The sequence below is a fragment of the Ambystoma mexicanum genome, chromosome 11 (genome assembly GCF_040938575.1).
Source record: "Ambystoma mexicanum isolate Mex_15411 chromosome 11, UKY_AmexF1_1, whole genome shotgun sequence".
Lineage (NCBI taxonomy): Eukaryota > Metazoa > Chordata > Amphibia > Caudata > Ambystomatidae > Ambystoma > Ambystoma mexicanum.
The window spans coordinates 1,439,410,603-1,439,429,212 of record NC_090934.1 but is presented as its reverse complement, the minus strand read 5'-3'; the positions used below and the strand labels follow the sequence as shown (position 1 = coordinate 1,439,429,212).

The window sequence follows — 18,610 nt, the reverse complement described above, 5'->3', positions numbered from 1 at the left end:
TTGGTCTCAGCTCGGCACTGCGTGGCTTCACAAAGATGATGGCGGTTATCGCAGTGTTCCTCAGACTGTTCACGTCTATGCATATTTGGATGATTGGCTGCTGCGAAGTCCTTGCCCACGGCTGCAACAGCCTATCTTCAGTCACTCCTCAGCTCCTGTTCCAACTGGGACTGTCGTTGAACTGGCGGAAATAGTCTATGATGGTTGCTCAAGACCTGATTTTTCTAGGTTTCCTTTGGGATACGGTCTGTGCCGGCGTTTTCCTAACGGAGGACAGAATAGCGGATTTATCGACCATGAGTTCCTGAACTCCTCCCACATGTCGGCCTGTTGGTTTCAGAGACTCCTGGGCCTGATGGCTTCATGTGTTTTAGCCCTACCTCTTGCGAGACTGAAGATGAGGTGCATACAGCTAGCACTTCGGTGCTGCTGGCCCCAAGCTGTGGACCCGGATTCAAAAATGATTCCGATACCATCCTCAATGACGGCGGATCTTCGGTGGTGGTCAACCTCCAACAACCTTTCAGTGGAACCTCCTTCCAGGAGCCCTTGCCACAGGTTATAGTTACAACAGACTCCTCCCTCCTAGGGTGGGAGCGACGTTGGGTCACCTCGAGGTGTACAATCTGTTGACGCCCTTGCACAGAATGTCTCATATCAACTACATGAACTCTTGGCAGTCTTTCTGGCATTGAACGCTTTCCAGCTTTCTATCATTAACAGAGTGGTGCAAATTTGCACTGATAATTCTGTAGCTATGTTCTACATCAACAAAGAGGGGGCCACAGAACACCTCGTCGGGTGGGTCGAGCTATCCAGATTTGGAATTGGGCAGCCCAACACAATGGGCCTCATTACGTGTCCGGCGGTAACCCTGCCGGTGCCACCAGCAGGTTGCCGCCGGTCCGTTAAATTACCAGTGCCCGACTTCCCGGTGTCACAGGGATATTCCAAGTCCGGCGGCCGGGAAGTCAGGCGCCGGTAATTTTGTTGATCCCCATTCCTATAGAGGGAGTCTATGGGAGTGTGGCCACGGAAGCACGGTGCCATTGCTTCTGTGACCAGTCTGCCTACAGTGGATGCTGTGCCTGGCAGGGTCAGACCTGTCAGTGACAGCAGCTCCGGCAGGCAGACTCGGAATGTGGCAAGCAAGAGTGCCGTTCGGCTTACCAGCACTCTTGTTTCCAGACCGCCACTATTGTCATGAGGCCCACTGTCAGGCTACAGGCCGTGCACATTCCGGGGTCAGATCAATGCTGTGGCAGATTCCCTTAGTCACCAATCTAAGGCGAATTACGAGTGGGAAATTAACCACGATGTTCTTGTCAAGCTTTTCCAGCAATGGAGGTTCTCCAATGGTGGACCTTTTTGCGACTTCAACAGGAAACTATCACTCTATGCCTTAAGTGACGGTCTCGGAGCATCTTCCTTGCGGGATGCCCTAGAGATTCCTTGGCACAACATAAAGGCTTATGCCTTCTCTCCTTTGCCATTGATTCATCGGTCGCTCTGGAAGCTCAGGAGTGCATCCAATTGCACTCTCATCTTCATAGCCCCTTCGGAGCCAGCCAGGAGCTGCAGCACCTATCAATATGCGACCCGATCAGGTTGCTGTAGATTGCCAACCTCCTTCACTAGAGCCATTACCAGGTGTGGCACCCCTCCCAACAATCCTTCAGCTTGGCGGCCTAGTACCCGAGTTCAGGTCCTTAGCACAGTTTAACCTTTCAGAGGATAATCTGCGCATAATCCAGGTGGCACAGTATGAAAGTAAATGGCTTTGTTTTTGTCTTTGGTGTCTTGCTAAACAGCTCGATCCTCGACATGCTTCTGTTGACTGTCTTGTCTTTTGTATCAGACCTTGTGGCAGCTGGCATCCACGTCTTATCGTGCAGAATGTATCTGTTAGCCATTGCTTCTCTTTCCACAGTCATTGCCTCGTTTTCTCTGGCAAACCCAATAATCAAAAGGCATTTCGCAGGTGGTCTTCACCTCATTCTAGAAATGGAATCTGAACGTGAAGTTTCTCTTGGAAAGTGTCCTCCTTGATTGCGGTAACATCTGCGAGAAGAATAAGTGAGCTTCAAGCTCTCGCTCTGTCGAGCATCCGTTCCTGACTTTCCACAAGGATAAGGTGGTGCTTTGCACTCGCCCTTCTTTCTTTCCAAAAATTGTCTCGGACTTCCACATAAATTAGTCGGTATCCCTAGCGGTTTTCTTTTTCCGAACCCGGTATGGGATGCAGAAAGGGTTCTACATAACCTTGATGTTATCTCTGAGGTTTTACCTTGAAAGAACATGCGAACTTGGAAGCTCCTCACAACTCTTTTTTAGTTTCGGGAACCCAAAAGGGAAACCGGCTTCAAAAGCATCCATTTTACGCTGGATCACTTCATGTATCTTAGAGGCTTTTACAATTCAAGGCCTACAGCTCCGAAGGGGCGTTCTTGTGCATATGGTCTGAGACAAAGCACCGCTGTTGCCTTCCAGAAATATGTTCCTTGGGTGTACATAGCCAGGGCTGCTGCATGAGCTTCTCCCTAGGTTTTTTGTAGACACGATTGTCTTGACCTGAGCTCCATGACTGATGCTCAGTTTAGTCAGACCGTTCTTACGAACCTGTTCCAGTAAGGGACATTTCCATCCTCCCGTTTCTTGGCCAGTGCTTGGCAATCTCCGAAAAGTATGGAGGAAAGGCGACTGGACGTAGGAGTATAACAAAGTTACTCACAGTAGTGACTACCTTACTTCTAATCCATAGTCCCCTTTCCTCCATACGCCCGTCGTCCTCTCTAAAATGTTTCCTCTATTTTGCTAATGGCCCTTCGATTTTGGCGATAGAAAAGGACTGAAGGGCGATGCGCGGTGCCGAGTTCAGGAAGGCGGGGCTAAGGTCAAGTGAGGTGGCCCTGCATAAAAATAAAAGGACAAAGTTATTTTTGATCCTTCAAAAGTGTCCGGTCCCGTCCCGATGGATGGAATGTCCCAAAAGATGGAGGAAAGGGGACTATAGACTTAGGAGTAAAGTAGTCACTACGGTGAGTAACTTTGTTTTTCTCTTCAGTACATTAGGTTTGAAGAAATAATTGTGTCTGGATTCTCCTTGATGTGGCAGCGCTGGACCCGACCTCCGTATTCCTTGGTCTGGTGTCAAAAAGCAGGACAATGGACGGGATCTCTCATCAGTGGTCTCAAGAGGAGATCTCTGGAACGGCTTTTAGCAACTTCTCTGGTCACTCTACGGTTTTGGCGCCCTTTCTGCAGCACCAACACAAAGGACGTGATTCGCCCCGGTCAATCTTCTCCGGTTCCTGAAGTCCTGCACTCTGGTGAGGGGACTTGGCGGGTTGGGAAATGTTTGTGCAGGTTCTCCTGTGGCTCAGCAAAGACTTGAACGGATTCAGCCTTTCCACAATGATGCACTTCAGTTGGGTCAGAGGTCTCCTGGTATTGGGGTCCTGAAGCTCACTGGACCTCAGGAGATGGCTCTGATTAAAGTTTGTCTTGGGACTAGTTGTTCCCACCAGTCAAAGGAGAGGAGTCGTCCTCTTAGGAATTCCTGTCGCATAGAAAACAGGGTCAGGACTGTAGTGGTCACTTCAGTGTTGCAAAGGGTCTGCCGGCATATCTGGTTGTTTTCTTCGGTTACTTCAGTTTCCAGTTGTCGACTTGCCTTTCACCTCCGGAACCTCAACTTATATACAGTTTCAGCACACACTCCTCTACAATCTCTCACAGCAGTTTACAGAAAGGGACGTTTTGCTGTCCAGTTAGGACCCAGTGGGAGCTGGTTCCATTCAGGTACTTGCGCAGTCAAAGAGCAAGGGAGTGAGTAACTCCTCCTTCACTTCCTGCCTGCCCAGCCAAACTGTAGCCTAAGCAGAGACACCCAAGGGTTCCGGCCAAAGGCAAAAAACACACACCCACACACTAGAAGAAGGGCCAACAAAGAACAATTACAGTAGAATAGGCAGAGAAAGGACACCCTTGTGTTGGTAGAACACACCCACTGCCACCAGCCATAACTAGGAGGTTGTACATGTGACTTAAAAGTCACAGGAGCAGAGAGAAGGGGGATACTAAGTATCCCCTTGGCACTCATAAGGTGGTGTGTGCCAATCACTGAGAATATCAAGTCTTAGGAGAGATCCTTAAGAACTGTGGTTACTGTAAGATATAAATGAATCTCAAAGGAGAACCAAAAGGGTTCCCAGCAACATTGCCCATAAGGAGCGGTGTGCTGCAAAAGTGAAACACAGATACCTTAAAAAGAGATATGGAGGAAAGTAGACTCCATAGGAAAGGTAAAACACAGAGAACAGAGTTCCAAAGACAGAGCCCATAAGACTGAATGAGTGGAGAAATGTGCCACTAATTCAGTTTGTAGCAAAAAGATTCAGAAGTCCAGCAAAAAATGCTGGGGATCTCACTAGGAGAGGTGATGAAGCATACACACGATAAATCTCCCTAACACCATATTAAAAACACAGTACCATTACGGAGGTGTAGAGCATGAATTTAAAAATGAATTACAAATCGGAGATAAGTTCTAAGAAATAAGTAATCCTGGTCAGGGGGCTCACTGGACCCTTTGTGTGACACAGGGAAAATGTCCAGGGACAGGTAGGTACCCCACAGTCCATTTAGAAGAGTTCCAGCACAGGTTTAAAGTTGCATAGAAATTAATGGGAGTGCATTAAAGGTCCTTTGTGGAGAAGTCTTTTTGACTCCACAGATATGGATTCTACAATGAGCAACTCCAAGAAAGTGCCACAGGAGACACTAAAGAATTGATAGGGGTTGTAAAATGGACCCAGAGCCTCAGCAGCAGCAGACCCGGAGGGCCCAAACAGAACTGTACGGAAATGGTGGTAAAGGCTCACCTTCAAGGAGTCTCTTCCCCGGCCCAAAGGGACACCCGAGGGTTGTGAGTATTGAAGGTGGTAATTCCCCAATATGCAATAGTAGACAAATAATAAGGACACACTACGGTAGGGAATGAGACCAAGAGATTGGTTGTAAGTGAAATAAAGGTTTATGTAATTCAGCATCCAGAGAACTCTTCTGCCTCAAGAGCGCACTGGCAAACATTACAAAAATCATACATTATATGGTCTGAAAGCATCACTGTTGACGTTTCCCTATAGGGGCACAGGATTACATCAGGATTGGTGGAGAATACAATTACATTATAGCAAGATAAGGGTATGCCCCACGGGATAGGCTGGTTCAGATCAGCTGCTTTGTGTGACACGTGGGTCGGCCAGGCTCATCTGGACGGCGCGAAGGTCAGGTCGTCTCCAAGGGAGGGGGGTCACACTGTCTAACTTAACTACATAACATTTTCTGACAATAAACACACTTCTGCTTTGAGCCTAGAGGTGACAGGGGTTGGGGGGGTGAGGGTCTTGCCCCCCAGGTGCGTTATCTGAGGGTTTGGTTGGAGATTTACTTTCAAGGTGCCACAAAGCTCAGATGGGTAGATTGATATGTGTTGGTTTTAAGTATAATATATAATGACATGTATGGGGGGACACTTAGGAGTGGTCCATGGTGAAGGGTCACACTAACTTTTGCAGAGGTGGGGGTAACTAGAGCAAGAGCAGGTTTGTGGAGATGGATGAGCTGCAAATCAGGATTCGGCCTGGTCACGCACAGGGCAGTGAGCTCGGAGGAAGGATAAAAGAATACACTGTTTGCTTGCAAGAATTTGCGCCAGAACATCCGTGAGAACATGAGCTTGGGCTGCGCGGACACAGGAGGAGGAGGTGGGGAGGGCGCTATCATTGCTCGCGAGGCGCTGCGCTGTGGAGGGGAGAGGAGGCTTCACAGTAACTTGAATGCGGCCTAATCTCAAAATGGAGTCTGGGGTGTCCAAGATGGAGTCCAAATGTATCTTGCAGTAGCCCCTTTTCCATTGGTGCCAGGGATCTTTTCCAATGGGACCGGGGAAGGGCAAGGAAGGCGTCCCCCCACTATTGCAAGAGCAGATGATCTCCTTCGTATTGAATGTACGGGGGGAGAATGACCCCTCCTTCCTTACAGTATCTTGAATAATCTTCCACCCAAGGATGCAAAGGTAGGTACTCAAGTTGGTAGTTTTGATGAAAACTTCTCCAGTAGCATGATACAACCTGGTGAGTGACACTTTTTCAACAAGTGCGTTTTTCAGGATTTAGGATTTGAATGCCAGGATCTGGATGCACCTTGACGAACCCAGTGACTCAGGAAAGGAACAATGGCTCTTCCAGAACCTCTGCCCTCATGCCTGCACCAGAGGTCTTGGCGAGGACCACCCCAGGAAGACAGGGGGATCCGTGGACATGGCTCCCAGCAGCTCGATGAGCAAAAGCCAGCTCAGCAGCAGACTTTCCCAGAACGTGGTCAATGGCTGGGGGTCATCCTTGGATGTCCCAAGCTGATGAACTGGTGGAGTGATGAAGTTTCAGCACCCCTCTGAACACCAGCAGCGGCGCACAGCCAAGCGGAAGATCCTGGTGGGGAATGACGGGATGCAGTGGAGAACACCCCAGAAAACGTTTTGAGCAGACGAGTCGAACCAGAATATGTGGGGAGTGGTTCAAAGTTTTCCGAAAGCCCAGTCTGGATCCCCATTGGCAAAAAATGAATATGACCATGTTAGGAAGAATTCTCATAAATGTGCTAATTTCCTTCACCTTAGAGACCCCGAGCAACTTTGCTGGATTTTGAGGACTTGATTTTTTTACCTGGAGAGAGCGCAAGTCTTTTTTCCCACGCTCTCATTTATTTTGAATGTGTTTTACTCTTGTGTTTTCTTTGGTTATGGAGTTTTAGACAACTCCATAGGCATCATCTAATCATTTGTGTCACACAGCACATTCAGTGCAGTGGCACAGGGAAGCCTTTCAGGCTGTCCCAAGGTTTAAACACCTTCTCTGGAATAAACTACTGTTTCCCAGAGAAAGTAAAGTGAAATGGACTTTACTAGTCTTTTTAAATTCCTAGACCCAGCACACCCTATCTTACAATAGAGTGCTGGAGGGGTTACTTAGTATCCCCTATGTCTAGAAACTCATGCAGCAGTCAAATGCTACCCTTTCCTCTTAAAATGGCTGGTGGCAGTGGTTTTACAACGAACTACCATGATTTTTCCCGACTGTCGCGGGAGCCATGTTTTTCAAGATGGCGTCTGAGCACCCTTTGTTTAAACTGGTCCCGGTCTTCTTTTTTCACCATTTCATTTTGGAAAGGTCCTTCTAGAGTTTGTCTCTGCATGCCAAACCAGGTTTTGTCCATGTGTTCCTTCGCCTTTGGCTGGCTTCAGGAATGAAGACTGTGGGGTGGGCAGGAAGTGAGGGAGGTGCCCGAAACTCCCTGTGCTTAGTCGCCTAGGAGACCCAAATGCACTCTGGCGTGATTGGCTGGCTGACTGTCTGGATAGGACAGCCACCCTGCTGGGTGAGTGGCAGCTAGGCTGGAATGAATGGGAGAGAACTGGATAAAAAGCAAGTCTCTTGGCTTGGAATGCAGAGTCGACCACTGGAACGAAAGAACCGAAGACGAGCTTGAAGAGGACAGTTGCTGCAACTCCTGGACTGTTGGTTTGCCCAGTGAAGCCCAGCTGCTGGTCCGAATGGCTAAGTTCATCTCGACAGAGAAGCCCTGAAAGGAGGACTTCTGCCTTTTGAGTTGGGGGGGACCAATCAACTCGATACTAAGCCACCTGGATACCATTCTCGGAGCTGGTTGTATTTTCCTCAGAGTGCTGCAGGAAACCGAATATCCAGGGAGAGGGACACCATTTTGTGTGCTTTACTACAGCTACCGGAATCAAAGATTTGCCAGTTGCAAGCTTTGTGACCAGTCCCAGTGCAGTGCAGGAGTCCCCCGACGTTCTCCCTCTTGTCCCCACGACTGAGGCTCAGGAATAGCGAGATCTGCAGGAACTGCCAGGAACAGAAGTCTTCCGCTGCATCTTTTTCTTCATTTGTAAGGTACTGTGGAATGAGACTGAGAGTACTTGTCTCTCGCGGTGAAAGTGCTTGAAACTTTCCCAACTTGCAGGCCTAATCAGCTTGTGACCCAACATATGACTCTTTCTTTTATGAACTACTTCTGAGAACTTTGGCAGACTTTTCCGTTTTAATACCAGAACTGCTTTCTCCTATACAAGACTTTAGCCCATTGACTTTGGCCTAACCTCATAAAGTATTTGCAGTGCCTAAGAATAACTTATCTTTTTATTAACCTGTGCCTTTTTGCTCCTACTTCAAAGTACTCTGCTATTTTGCTCATCCTTCAAAGTTGTTTAAATGCCTCAGAAACTTAGTGTAAAGTACTGAAGTGTTTTTGTGTGTGAGATAGATTGCCTCCTTCTAGTGAATGTTTTATAACTGACTGTGAAATAAATTAATAAGTGTTTTACCAGGAAACCTTGAGTGTAAGAGTTTATTTGAATACTTGTGATTGTAGACCCCTGTGTAACATCATTACTGCTCACAGTCCCCTCTTCAGATAAGCCTTGCTGCTCAGCAACACTGCCAAAACTGTGTAGTGCAGACTTATACCAAAGGTTGGTTTGCTTACACCTGTAGTCCTAGTTGTGTGTAGTGGTCCCAAAGGGTACTGCATACAAACTCTGCCTCACAGACCAAGCCACTGAACTTAGAAAGTATTGTCAAGCGAGTTATTTGAAAAGGCAAACATTGCAGAATGCGCAGGAAAACTTCTTGAGTATGTTGGCTGAGCTGCCACCTCGAAGTTACAAGAACGAACCAGCAAAAGAGAGAAGCAGAGATAAGACAAAGCCTAAATATCCTTGCACAAAGAAGCTGGCCAAAGGCCGACCAGCCAATCACTAAAGGTGGCAAAAGGCCAGATGTCCAACGATTCTGGTCGGTCACTAGGATTGCCACTTGAACTTAGCTACCCCAACAGGTAGTGAGAGGGATAGCCCAGCAAACTATAATGGCCTAAACCAGGTAGTACCAATGTTGGGTAAGAATTGATGTTGTCACACTGTGTGAGACTACACAACACTTATCTGCTCGGTATTGGGTAACCCACCTTTTGGTATAGGTCTGTACGACACAAGTTGGTAATGTGACTGAGCAGCCAAGCCTATCTCAAGAGAGGTAAATGTGAGATGTAGAGCTGTACAAATGAAATCGTAAATAGAAGTATCCAAGTAACACCTACACTCAAGGCTTCTGTTATAAATAGTGATTTATTTAATTAACATCAATTTTTAATTAAGCGTTATTTAAAAAGGGAATTCATGTAACAAGGTAAATATAATTTAAAATGACTTTTCAGAATCAAAACAAGTCAGTGGATATTCTTTGGATATGCTTCTTGCAAAATCCCTACACCCTGAGGTGACTTCAATCATAAGGACAGTCATGGCATTTATATTTGCAGATTCAGATTCTGAGGTTCCGGAAAGGAAAGGTTTAAGGGAGGAAAAGGTTAAACAGGTTCTCTGTATGTGTGAGGACAACTAAATCTTCCATTGAAGTCTAGACAAGCCTTTCCCAGCAGTAAAAGTTAACAACAAGTTAGCACCTATGAGGGACAAATCATATTAAAGTCAATGAACTATACAAGTCTTCAGGGAGCCAGTGCAACCAAAGTCAATTGGAACACACTCTGGAGCTGAGGCACATCTTAGATCAGAACCAGAGAGTTTGTAGAAAATCACTTTTAGAGTCATAAGCTGTTAGGCCTGTGAGAAAAAGAGTTGGACTCCACTCTAAAAGTAAGCTAATGCAATTCCTAACTTAGAAAAGCACAGCTAAGAAGGCAATGAGTTAAGTACCCAAACCTAAACTGGTTTGAAGAAGAGTGGTCCATCTGGATTCTGTCTTTCTACAGTGGTGCAGACCCTTGTTCCTGAGCTTCAGTCGTGGGGACAAGAGGGAAGACCTCTGGAGGGCTCCAACGGTACTCGGGGTGTCGTCGGTAGCTATGGGCTCTTTTCGGTTCAGCAGCACTTGGCAAACCGCATTTTGCGGATCTCGGTTACCGGTTGGGCTTCCTTCACTCCTTGGGTCCTGCACTCTGGTGAGGGGACTCAATCTCTGGTCGTCCTGCTTCTGGAGGGTGCTTGGGAGACTCCTGGAGCTTCTAGCCAGATTCATTCTGCATCAGACGTTTCACTCAACTATGGATTACTCGACCCCTGGCATCCGGTTCTTACAGCAATGAAGAAGTACAGCCAGTCGGGGAAGATGGTCCAGTGGAGTTCATCTCTGGGTTAGTTGGTCCCACTAACCGAAGGGGAGAAGTCGTCCCTTCCGGAGCTTCTCTAATGAAAAAGAAGTTTCAGCACAGCAGCAGGGCTTCACCAGGCAATTCAAAGGTCCAGGAGGATGCAGCACACTGCGTTCAAGGTTTCTTCGTCAGGTCTTTCTCCCAGTGGTCGACTCTGCCTCTATTCCCAAAACCCTTGCCTTTTAAGCAGGTTTCTCCCATTCAGGCACAGCCTAGGCTGTCAATCACACAGCAGGGTGGCTGTCCTGAAAGGACAGCCAACCAGCCATCAGGACTGGTTGCATTCAGGCCTTCCTAGAGACAAAAGACAGGGGAGTTTCGGGACCCACCCTCAAATCCTGTCTTTCCAGACACCCTGGAGCCAGAGGCGGGCTTCAAAGCTGAAGCCCGCCAAAGGGCTAAAACCTGGCTTAATGCACAGAGTAAAACCCAAGAAGGACCTCACAAATAAAATGGCGAAAAAAGAAGACGGGCCTTTTTGACAAAATGGTCACTCATGGGTGCTGTACTGCAGCTGAGGGTTCAGCTTTCAGTAGAAAAGCACAATGGTAGGATACATTAAACCACTGCCACCAGCCATTTAACGTAGTGAGGGTAACATAAAATTGTTACATGAGAATGTAGGATAAGGACCTACTAGGTAACCGCCCAGCAATCTACATAAGATAGTGTGGGCTGGACCTATGAAAAGGTAAGTAAAGTCAATTTCACTTTACTATACTTGGGAAGTGTAGTTCACCCTAGAAAAGGTATTTAAACCTTATGAGAAATCTAGAAGGATTTCTCTGTAACACTGCACTGAAGGTGCTGTGTCACCATACAAAAAGCAGATGCCTATGGAGTTTCAGACTCCAAAAACAGAATAAACAGGTGATCCAAATCGGATAAATATGTATGAGAGTTAGAAAAAGGTCTCCCTTACTCCAGGGTTAAAAATAAAACTACCCAAGTCCTGCAAAAGAACTGGGGGACTCTAAGGTTGAAGGGAATTGGCACAGAAATGAGAATTCTCCCTAACATCATATATGGAGGCTGCCATTGTGAGCTTGCAAAGAGCCCACATGTCCTGATCCGGTATTGTGGGTCTAACTCATGCCACCCCGAAATATAAAATGATTTCTAAAAAAAACATTAAAACCCAATAGCTACCAAAAAGATAGTGTGGGCTGCCAATGTGGTAAAATGGCTTGTACCTTTGGTGAAGCTAAGCCAAAACTAAAGCATAAAGCCCGAGGGGCACGCCCTGGTACTGGGCACCATAGAGGTGACTCCGTACCATACAACTTAACTAAGATTAAAACGGTTGTACTGCCAGGGAAACTTAAGGAGACGTCCCAGTTGCCACCAAAATGAAAACGAAGAACCAAAAGGGGCAGGGGGAAGAATCAAAAGTTGAGGCCCCTCAATAAGTGGCCCTAGAATCCCCAAACATAGGAGTTCTGACTTAACTATCACAAACGACAGAGGACTGGGAAATCTAGTGCTCGTTTCAAAAAGGTTCATAGCACTTCTTCAATGCTAGAATGCAAAAAACATCTTAAAAGGACCCAACCCTTCTTCACTCCCCATGTGCAAGGGACCATAGCAATTTCGTGAAAGTCCCTATATGTTACTGTGGGACTTTGTTTTGTTGCCCCCGCTGGGAAAACCAACAGTCAACGCCCCTGCAGAAAAGGAGACAGACGCATCATCCTGGAGCACGTTGCAGTGTAGAAGTCATTTCAGATACAAATTCACAGCCAGAGTGTTCTCATAATAAAAGGCAACACAGCAGCAATGTTTTACTTAAGCAAACCGGGGGTGCACACACTTTCAAACTGTGTCGTAGGCTAGCACATTTGCCACTGCTGCACTCACAAGAATATTTCGTTGTAGGCTCACGTTCCAAGATTGGGCATTTGTCATGTGGCCCTTGTCTGCAGACACACCCAATGGAATGTGAATACGAGTGGGAGAGTATCACAAAGGCACTCAAATCAAATTTTGCATTGTGGGGCAATCCTGATATAGATTTATTTGCGAAAAGTATAATCTCAAAATGCCAGTAGCCTCTTGTTGGGCAGACTTGCATGCAGTACCCTCTGGGACCACCACACACAATTAGGACTACAGTTGTAAGCCAAACCAACCTTTGGTATAAGTCTGTACCACACAGTTTTCGGTAGCGAGCTGAGCAGCCAGGCTTATCTCAAGAGTGAATGTGAGCAGCTCAAGTCATTACACAGAGGTCTTACAATCACAGTGGTTCAAGTAGACACTTATACTCAAGGTGTCTTGGTAAAACACTTATTCATTTATTACAAAATCATTTAGAAAACATTTCACTCGAAGGAGGCAACTCAAGATTATATACCTCTACGCTCCAATACAAAACTCTAAAATTTTGACAGTTTGAGCTCCCCTGAAATAGGAGCCAAATGGCAACTCCGTTATTTAGAAGTGAGAAAAAAGGCATAAGGTAAGTAGAATAGATCACATATACTTGTTAGACAGTGCAAATAGTTTCAGTTCACCAGAAGAGTTCAATTCAAGTCAATAGGCCTAGTCCAAAGTCAATGGGCTAGTGTTCTGGATAGGAAAGAGCAGTCTGGTATCAAACGGTTAAGTCTTTACAAAAGTTCTCAGAAGTAGTTTAGGCGAAAAAGAATCATAATTGGGTCACAAGCTGATAGGCCTGCAAGATGGGAAAGTTCCACGAACATTCACCGGGAGAGTGGCATTCTCTGTCGGGTTGGCACAGTACCTTAGTATGAAGAAACAAATGCAGCTGAAGTTGCTGGTTCCTGGCAGTTCCTGCAGATCTCGCTGTTCCTGAGCCTCAGTCGTGGGGACTAGAGGGAGGACGTCTGGGGACTCCTGCACTGCACAGGATCATCGGAAAATGCAAACAAAATGGAGTCACTTCAGTTCCAGTAGCTGTAGATTCAAGCACAAAAGCTGGTGTCCCTCTCCCTGGTTAATCCTAGCCAGCCTTGAGAATGGTATCCAGGTGGCTTATAAGTTGATTGGTCCAACCAACTCAAAGGGAGAAGTCGTCCTTGAAGGTGCTTCTCTGTCGAGATGAACTTGGCAATTCGGACCTGCAGCAGGGCTTCACCGAGCAAACCCACGGTCCAGGAGGTGCAGCAGCCGTCCTCTTCCAGCTCTTCTTCGGTTCTTTCGTTCCAGTGGTCGACTCTGCTTTCCAGTCCAAGAGACTCGCCTTTTAAAAAGTTCTCTCCCTTTCATTCCAGCCTAGCTGTCACTCACCCAGCAGGGTGGCTGTCCTTGCCGGACAGTCAGCAAGCCAATCACGCCATAGTGCATTCGGGTCTCCTAGGAGACTAAGCACAGGATGTTTCGGGCTCCTCCCTCACTTCCTGCCCACCCCAGACACTCGGACGCCAGAGGCGGTCTTCAGTTTTGAAGCCCACCAAAGGCACACAAACAAAGGGACCAAACTTGGTTTGGCACGCAGAGACAAACTCTAGAAGGACCTTTCCAAAAAGAAACAGTGAAAAAAGACTGGGACCCGTTTAAACAAAGGGGCTTAAGGCGCCATCTTGAAAAACATGGCTCCTGTGATTTTTAGCTACCGATGTTCGCTGTCTGGAAAAAACATGGTAGTTCATTGTAAAACCACTGCCACCAGCCTTTTCAATAGGAAACGGTAGAATTTGACAGCTAGATGAGTATTTAGGCACAGGGGATACTATATAACCCCTCCAGCACTCCATTGTAAGATGGTGTGTGCTGGGTCTAGGAATTTGGAAAGACTAGTGAAGTTAATTTCACTTTACATTCTCTGGGAAACAGTAGTTTACCCCAGAGAAGGTATTTGAACCTTTGGGAAGTCTAAAAGACATCCCTCTGTCACTGCACTAAGGGTGCTCTGTAACACACATGAAAAGATGATGCCTATGGAGTTATCTAAAACTCCATAATCAAAACACACATCAAAATACATGAAAGAGTGGGAAAAAAAGGCTCACACTCTTTCCAGGTAAAAAAAATCAAGTCCTCGAAATCCAGCAAAGTTGCTGGGGGTCTCTAAGGTGGAGGGAAATAGCACATTTATGACAATTCTCCCTAACACCTCAAGGTACCGAGAAGCAAGGTACCTAGACAATGCACTGTGTGTAACATGGTCCAGTGCATTTTCTTACGCTTTTACCTTGACCCACACTAATTCTCAAAGTAGTGAAAAAACAGAGCATGATTCGTTGCAACGTAGCCCCCCCCCCCCCGCTCTCTCCCCCTCCCCAATCCAATCCCCAGGAGTGGTACAGCACATGGCGTTGGAACTGCCAATCAAGCTAGGCCCAAGTCATGATTTAACATTAACTAATTGCCAGCTTATCCATCAAAATCATTGCAAACTGAAGTTGGCAGCTGGCCTACTGAAGGCATAGAGTGAAGACACCTGCTCCTAGACTGCGGTTTAGTGCTCAATTTACTGTAAGTGCATCTTGCTGCACTTTGTAAATATACAACATTACAGTGCAAGGTTTCATGGCGGGAAAAGTCATTAAAGCCTTCATGGAAGAACTTCAACGCATGCATTCACCAGTAACCCGACCAGCTGCAAACTGTAATTTAAACAGTCTTTTACAGACTAATGTTGACAATATTTGAAGCAATACAGAGGTGCTCCTCGAAACTTCTTGCATGTTAGATTGACCTTGTGGTTGTCACCACCTCCATAAGAAGGGAGAGTGACCTGCAGGTCCTGTCAGTAGACCAGCCTTTTGAATCGATAGGCAAGGAGGAAGTTGTTTTCAGAACACCCTCAAGGCTCTCGCCAAAGTCCATTTCATGTCAATCAATCTATTGAACAGTCCGATTTTTTCCAGAAGCCACAGACAAGCTCCGAGAAATCCTTGCAAATGCTTGATGTGCGTGTAGCTTTTGTTTCGACATGAGTGCAAATAGCTAAGAATAATCCCGTTTTTGTTTTATTTGCAGCAAGATAAGAAGACAGTTCTTTATCTAAATCAGTATTGCCGTATCGATTGTTAGTTGCATGGAAGCCAATGCCACCAAACCCCAAAGGCACACTACACTTGAGGGGGGTGAGAGCAAGACTTGCTTTCCGAGTCATTGGTCCTCCGGATATTCTTGCCGGTATCCTGGCAGTAGAGACGCCAGGATACCGGCAATGGCTGTTACCGTTTCCGGCACCGGTCCCGCGGCATTGCCGCCAGATTACGGGTTTCGGCAGAGCGGTGTAAATCCCCATTAATGGCCATGAGGGGATTTGCCGTCATTAAAGGTGACCCAGGTGCCCCACCGGCACTGCCGTAGTCGGACGGTCCGCTAAAGTGCCGGTATCCTCGGATATCGGCCCATTCGAATGAGCCCCATTATGTGGAAATCAGCCACATGGAATTCAACAAACACATTTACAAAATACTGCTGCATTGACTCAGACATGAGCAGATCCACAGGTAGGACAAGCAGTGGGTTTTCTACATGTCCACTGCCACGAAAATAAAACGCTACTCGCGAATATATGCATTGAATGCACGTCTAAACGGATTCACAAGGCCCAGAAGACTGATGTTACTTAACCAGTAACTGTCTTTCTGGTACTTGATTCTGTTTAGAGGCACCTAGAAGTCCACTGTCTTCTTATTCTACACAAGTACAGGAAAGCAGTGTTGGGGTGCAGACTAGACACCGATGGGCGCATGGTGTGTACCTGCACACACAGTGGTGGGATACAACGGCAGAAAGGCCTTTGTGAACGCCTGCTTAGAAACTTGTACTACTCGGGACCACCCACTTACTAATGACCACCACAAACTAATCTTTGCTTCTAGTTTCAGGATTATCCCACCTACTAAGAATATTACACCCACTACTTAAGTGGTGACTTTCTGTCTGTCGTCGCAAACCTCCATTATCATTGTTGTTTTGTCTCAACACTGCATCTGGCAGAAAGCGGTTCCCAGCACCCTTTCTGTCCGGATAAACACATGTTCAAGTACGTCTATATTCTTACAAGGATAACATCACAGGATGCCTATATTCTTAAAGGTGGTAGCTTTTTGTTTTTAACGATGAAACGCTGTAAATTGAATGTTGGCTAAGCAGGCCTATTATCACGTGTTTGCGAGCACGGAACGTGTCTGCTGCTCTTTTAAGCATGTGACGCTGAAATAAACGTAATTGCTCTCTTCTAATGCAGCTCACACTCGGAAAGGTGCCACTTCCTCTTCTAACGAGCCCGAGTATTTGTGCAAGTGGATGGGCCTGCCATATGCCGAGTGCAGCTGGGAGGATGGAGCACTGATTGGAAAGAAGTTCCAGGCCTGCATTGACCACTTTAATGCAAGGGACAGCTCCAAAACGCTCCCTACCAGAGAGTGCAAGGTAATTGCTTACGTTTTCATCTTGACATTTCTAGCAACCTTTACATTAAATGCTTTGCACTTCTGTTCACAGGTGGCATATATGATCACATCCTGAACCATTTAAACCATTTCTTTTTAAGAGATGCTAACTGGCCATGCAAAGCGTGTTGAACACAAAATGGTTTATACTTTGATGTATGTGTGTTAGGAAAGATCTGTATTTTTTTTAACTTTCTTTCCATTGAAATAAATGGAACCCCCAGCTATTTTGCTGTGCCTTGACCCATTGACCGGACTATGGAGGTAGGATAAACACCTTTAACTTTTGTGGATACTTTGCTTGCCTGATCAGGTAGGCCCTTTTGTGAATTTCTTCTTTTTTTTTTTTTTTTAATATGGCACGCATCACCTGACAGTGTGTTTCTGCAGGAGTCCTTTGTATCCCTTTTCTTTTGTTTTCAGTAACCTTTTTGTTACCTTTTTGATTCGCCTAGGACCGGCTGGTGGCAGTGAACCGTATTTTGTACATATCTACGGTGCGCTCCTGCGCATCATCTTTTTATGCTGCAGCATGCCATTTCAAGTACTGTCAACTCAAAATGGCCATGCCATGGGGCTTAATACTTGTTCTTTGCTCGTCTTGTTTTTTGACCTTCATTCGACCTTCCAAGGTGCTAAAAATGACATATCCGATATGCACTTTTGCGGGATCTGGTTTGGATTCCCAGCTGTACTGCTCTGTGCGAGACTTGGCGGAAATGGTGGCTGGGACTGTCTGCCTGGTCTCAATAAACAACCATGCCAGAGAATGGCCGTTTCTGGGCTGATGTGGGGTTTGAGGCTGCCCATGATTGGACAGCCCTTAACTGTTTGAATGGCGCTTGGGATAAGAGGAGCCTTTTCGGAGTGCGTTCACTGGATCCAAGACCCCAACGTATAGGAGCCCCTGCCAAAGACCTGGAAGACTGCTGCTATGGGCAACCAGCAATGCCATAGCTAACTTTCGGTAAAGCCCTGCTGCTTTTGCAATGATCTAGAAGACCCTCACCAGTGCTTCGACATCTTAAACTGATGGGACTCTTGTTAGGGAGATTTATCATTATTGTGCTTCATCCTCTCTCTCGCCTAGTGAGACCCCTAGCACTTTTTGCTGGACTTCTGGACCTTTTTCTTTAATCCTGAATGAATGGAGCCTTTTTTCACTCATTCATTCTTTGAGGCTCTGTCTTTGGGAACTCTATTCTTTGTATTTTACTGTCCTATGGAATCTATTTTGCCTCCATATCTCTTAAAGGCATCTGTATTTTATTATTGCAGCACACAGCTCCTTATGGGCAGTGTTGCTGGCGACTCCTATGGTTCTTTTTTGAGATTCTTTTCAATATCGTAGAGTAACTACAGTTCTTAAGGATGGAGAAATACTTAGTATCTCTCCTAAAACCTTATAGTCTTGAGAGATTGGCGCATGCCACCTTCAGTGGAGTGCCAAAGGGATACCTAGTATCCCCCTTCCCTCTGCTCCTGTGACTTTTTAGTCACATAGACAATCTCCTAGTTATGGCTGGTGGCAGTGGACCTGTTCTATTGTGATTTTCTTACCGCAGGCTGTGTCCATAGCCTCAGCTAAGCACAATAGGAGCACCCGAGTTCAAACTCGAGGGCTTCCTTCTTTTTTCGCCTTACTAGTGTGGTGGTTCTTTGTCAGCCCTTCTTTTACCATCCCGGGAGGGGGAGGCCTGTGTGTGTTTTGCCTTTGACGGGAACCCTTGGGTGTCCCCGCCTATGCTCCACAGTGTCTGGGCAGGCAGGAAGTAAGGGAGGAGTTTTCCATTCCCTTGTCCTTTGTCTGCAGAGTGCCTGAACAGGACCAGCTCCCACTAGTTTTTCACTCGCTTGCCCTTTGTCTGCCAGCATTCCTGAATGGAACCAGTTCCCACTGGGGAGGGGGAGGAGGGGGTAGGTATCCTAATTGCACAGACTAGGGTAAGCAATAACTACTTATTTTGGGATGACACAAGGCA

The 18,610-nt window shown here is 46.5% G+C and overlaps 1 protein-coding gene across 4 annotated transcripts in view; it reads left to right on the top strand.

Moving 5' to 3' along the window:
* The window catches only part of CHD2 (chromodomain helicase DNA binding protein 2), a 1,289,637-nt gene that overhangs the window by 378,648 nt on the left and 892,379 nt on the right, over nt 1-18,610 (top strand). For all 4 annotated transcript variants that reach the window (XM_069625070.1, XM_069625072.1, XM_069625071.1 and 1 more), the window contains one exon: nt 16,424-16,608. In XM_069625070.1, coding sequence (XP_069481171.1) covers nt 16,424-16,608 — 185 coding nt within the window. The remainder of the gene's footprint in view (nt 1-16,423; nt 16,609-18,610) is intronic.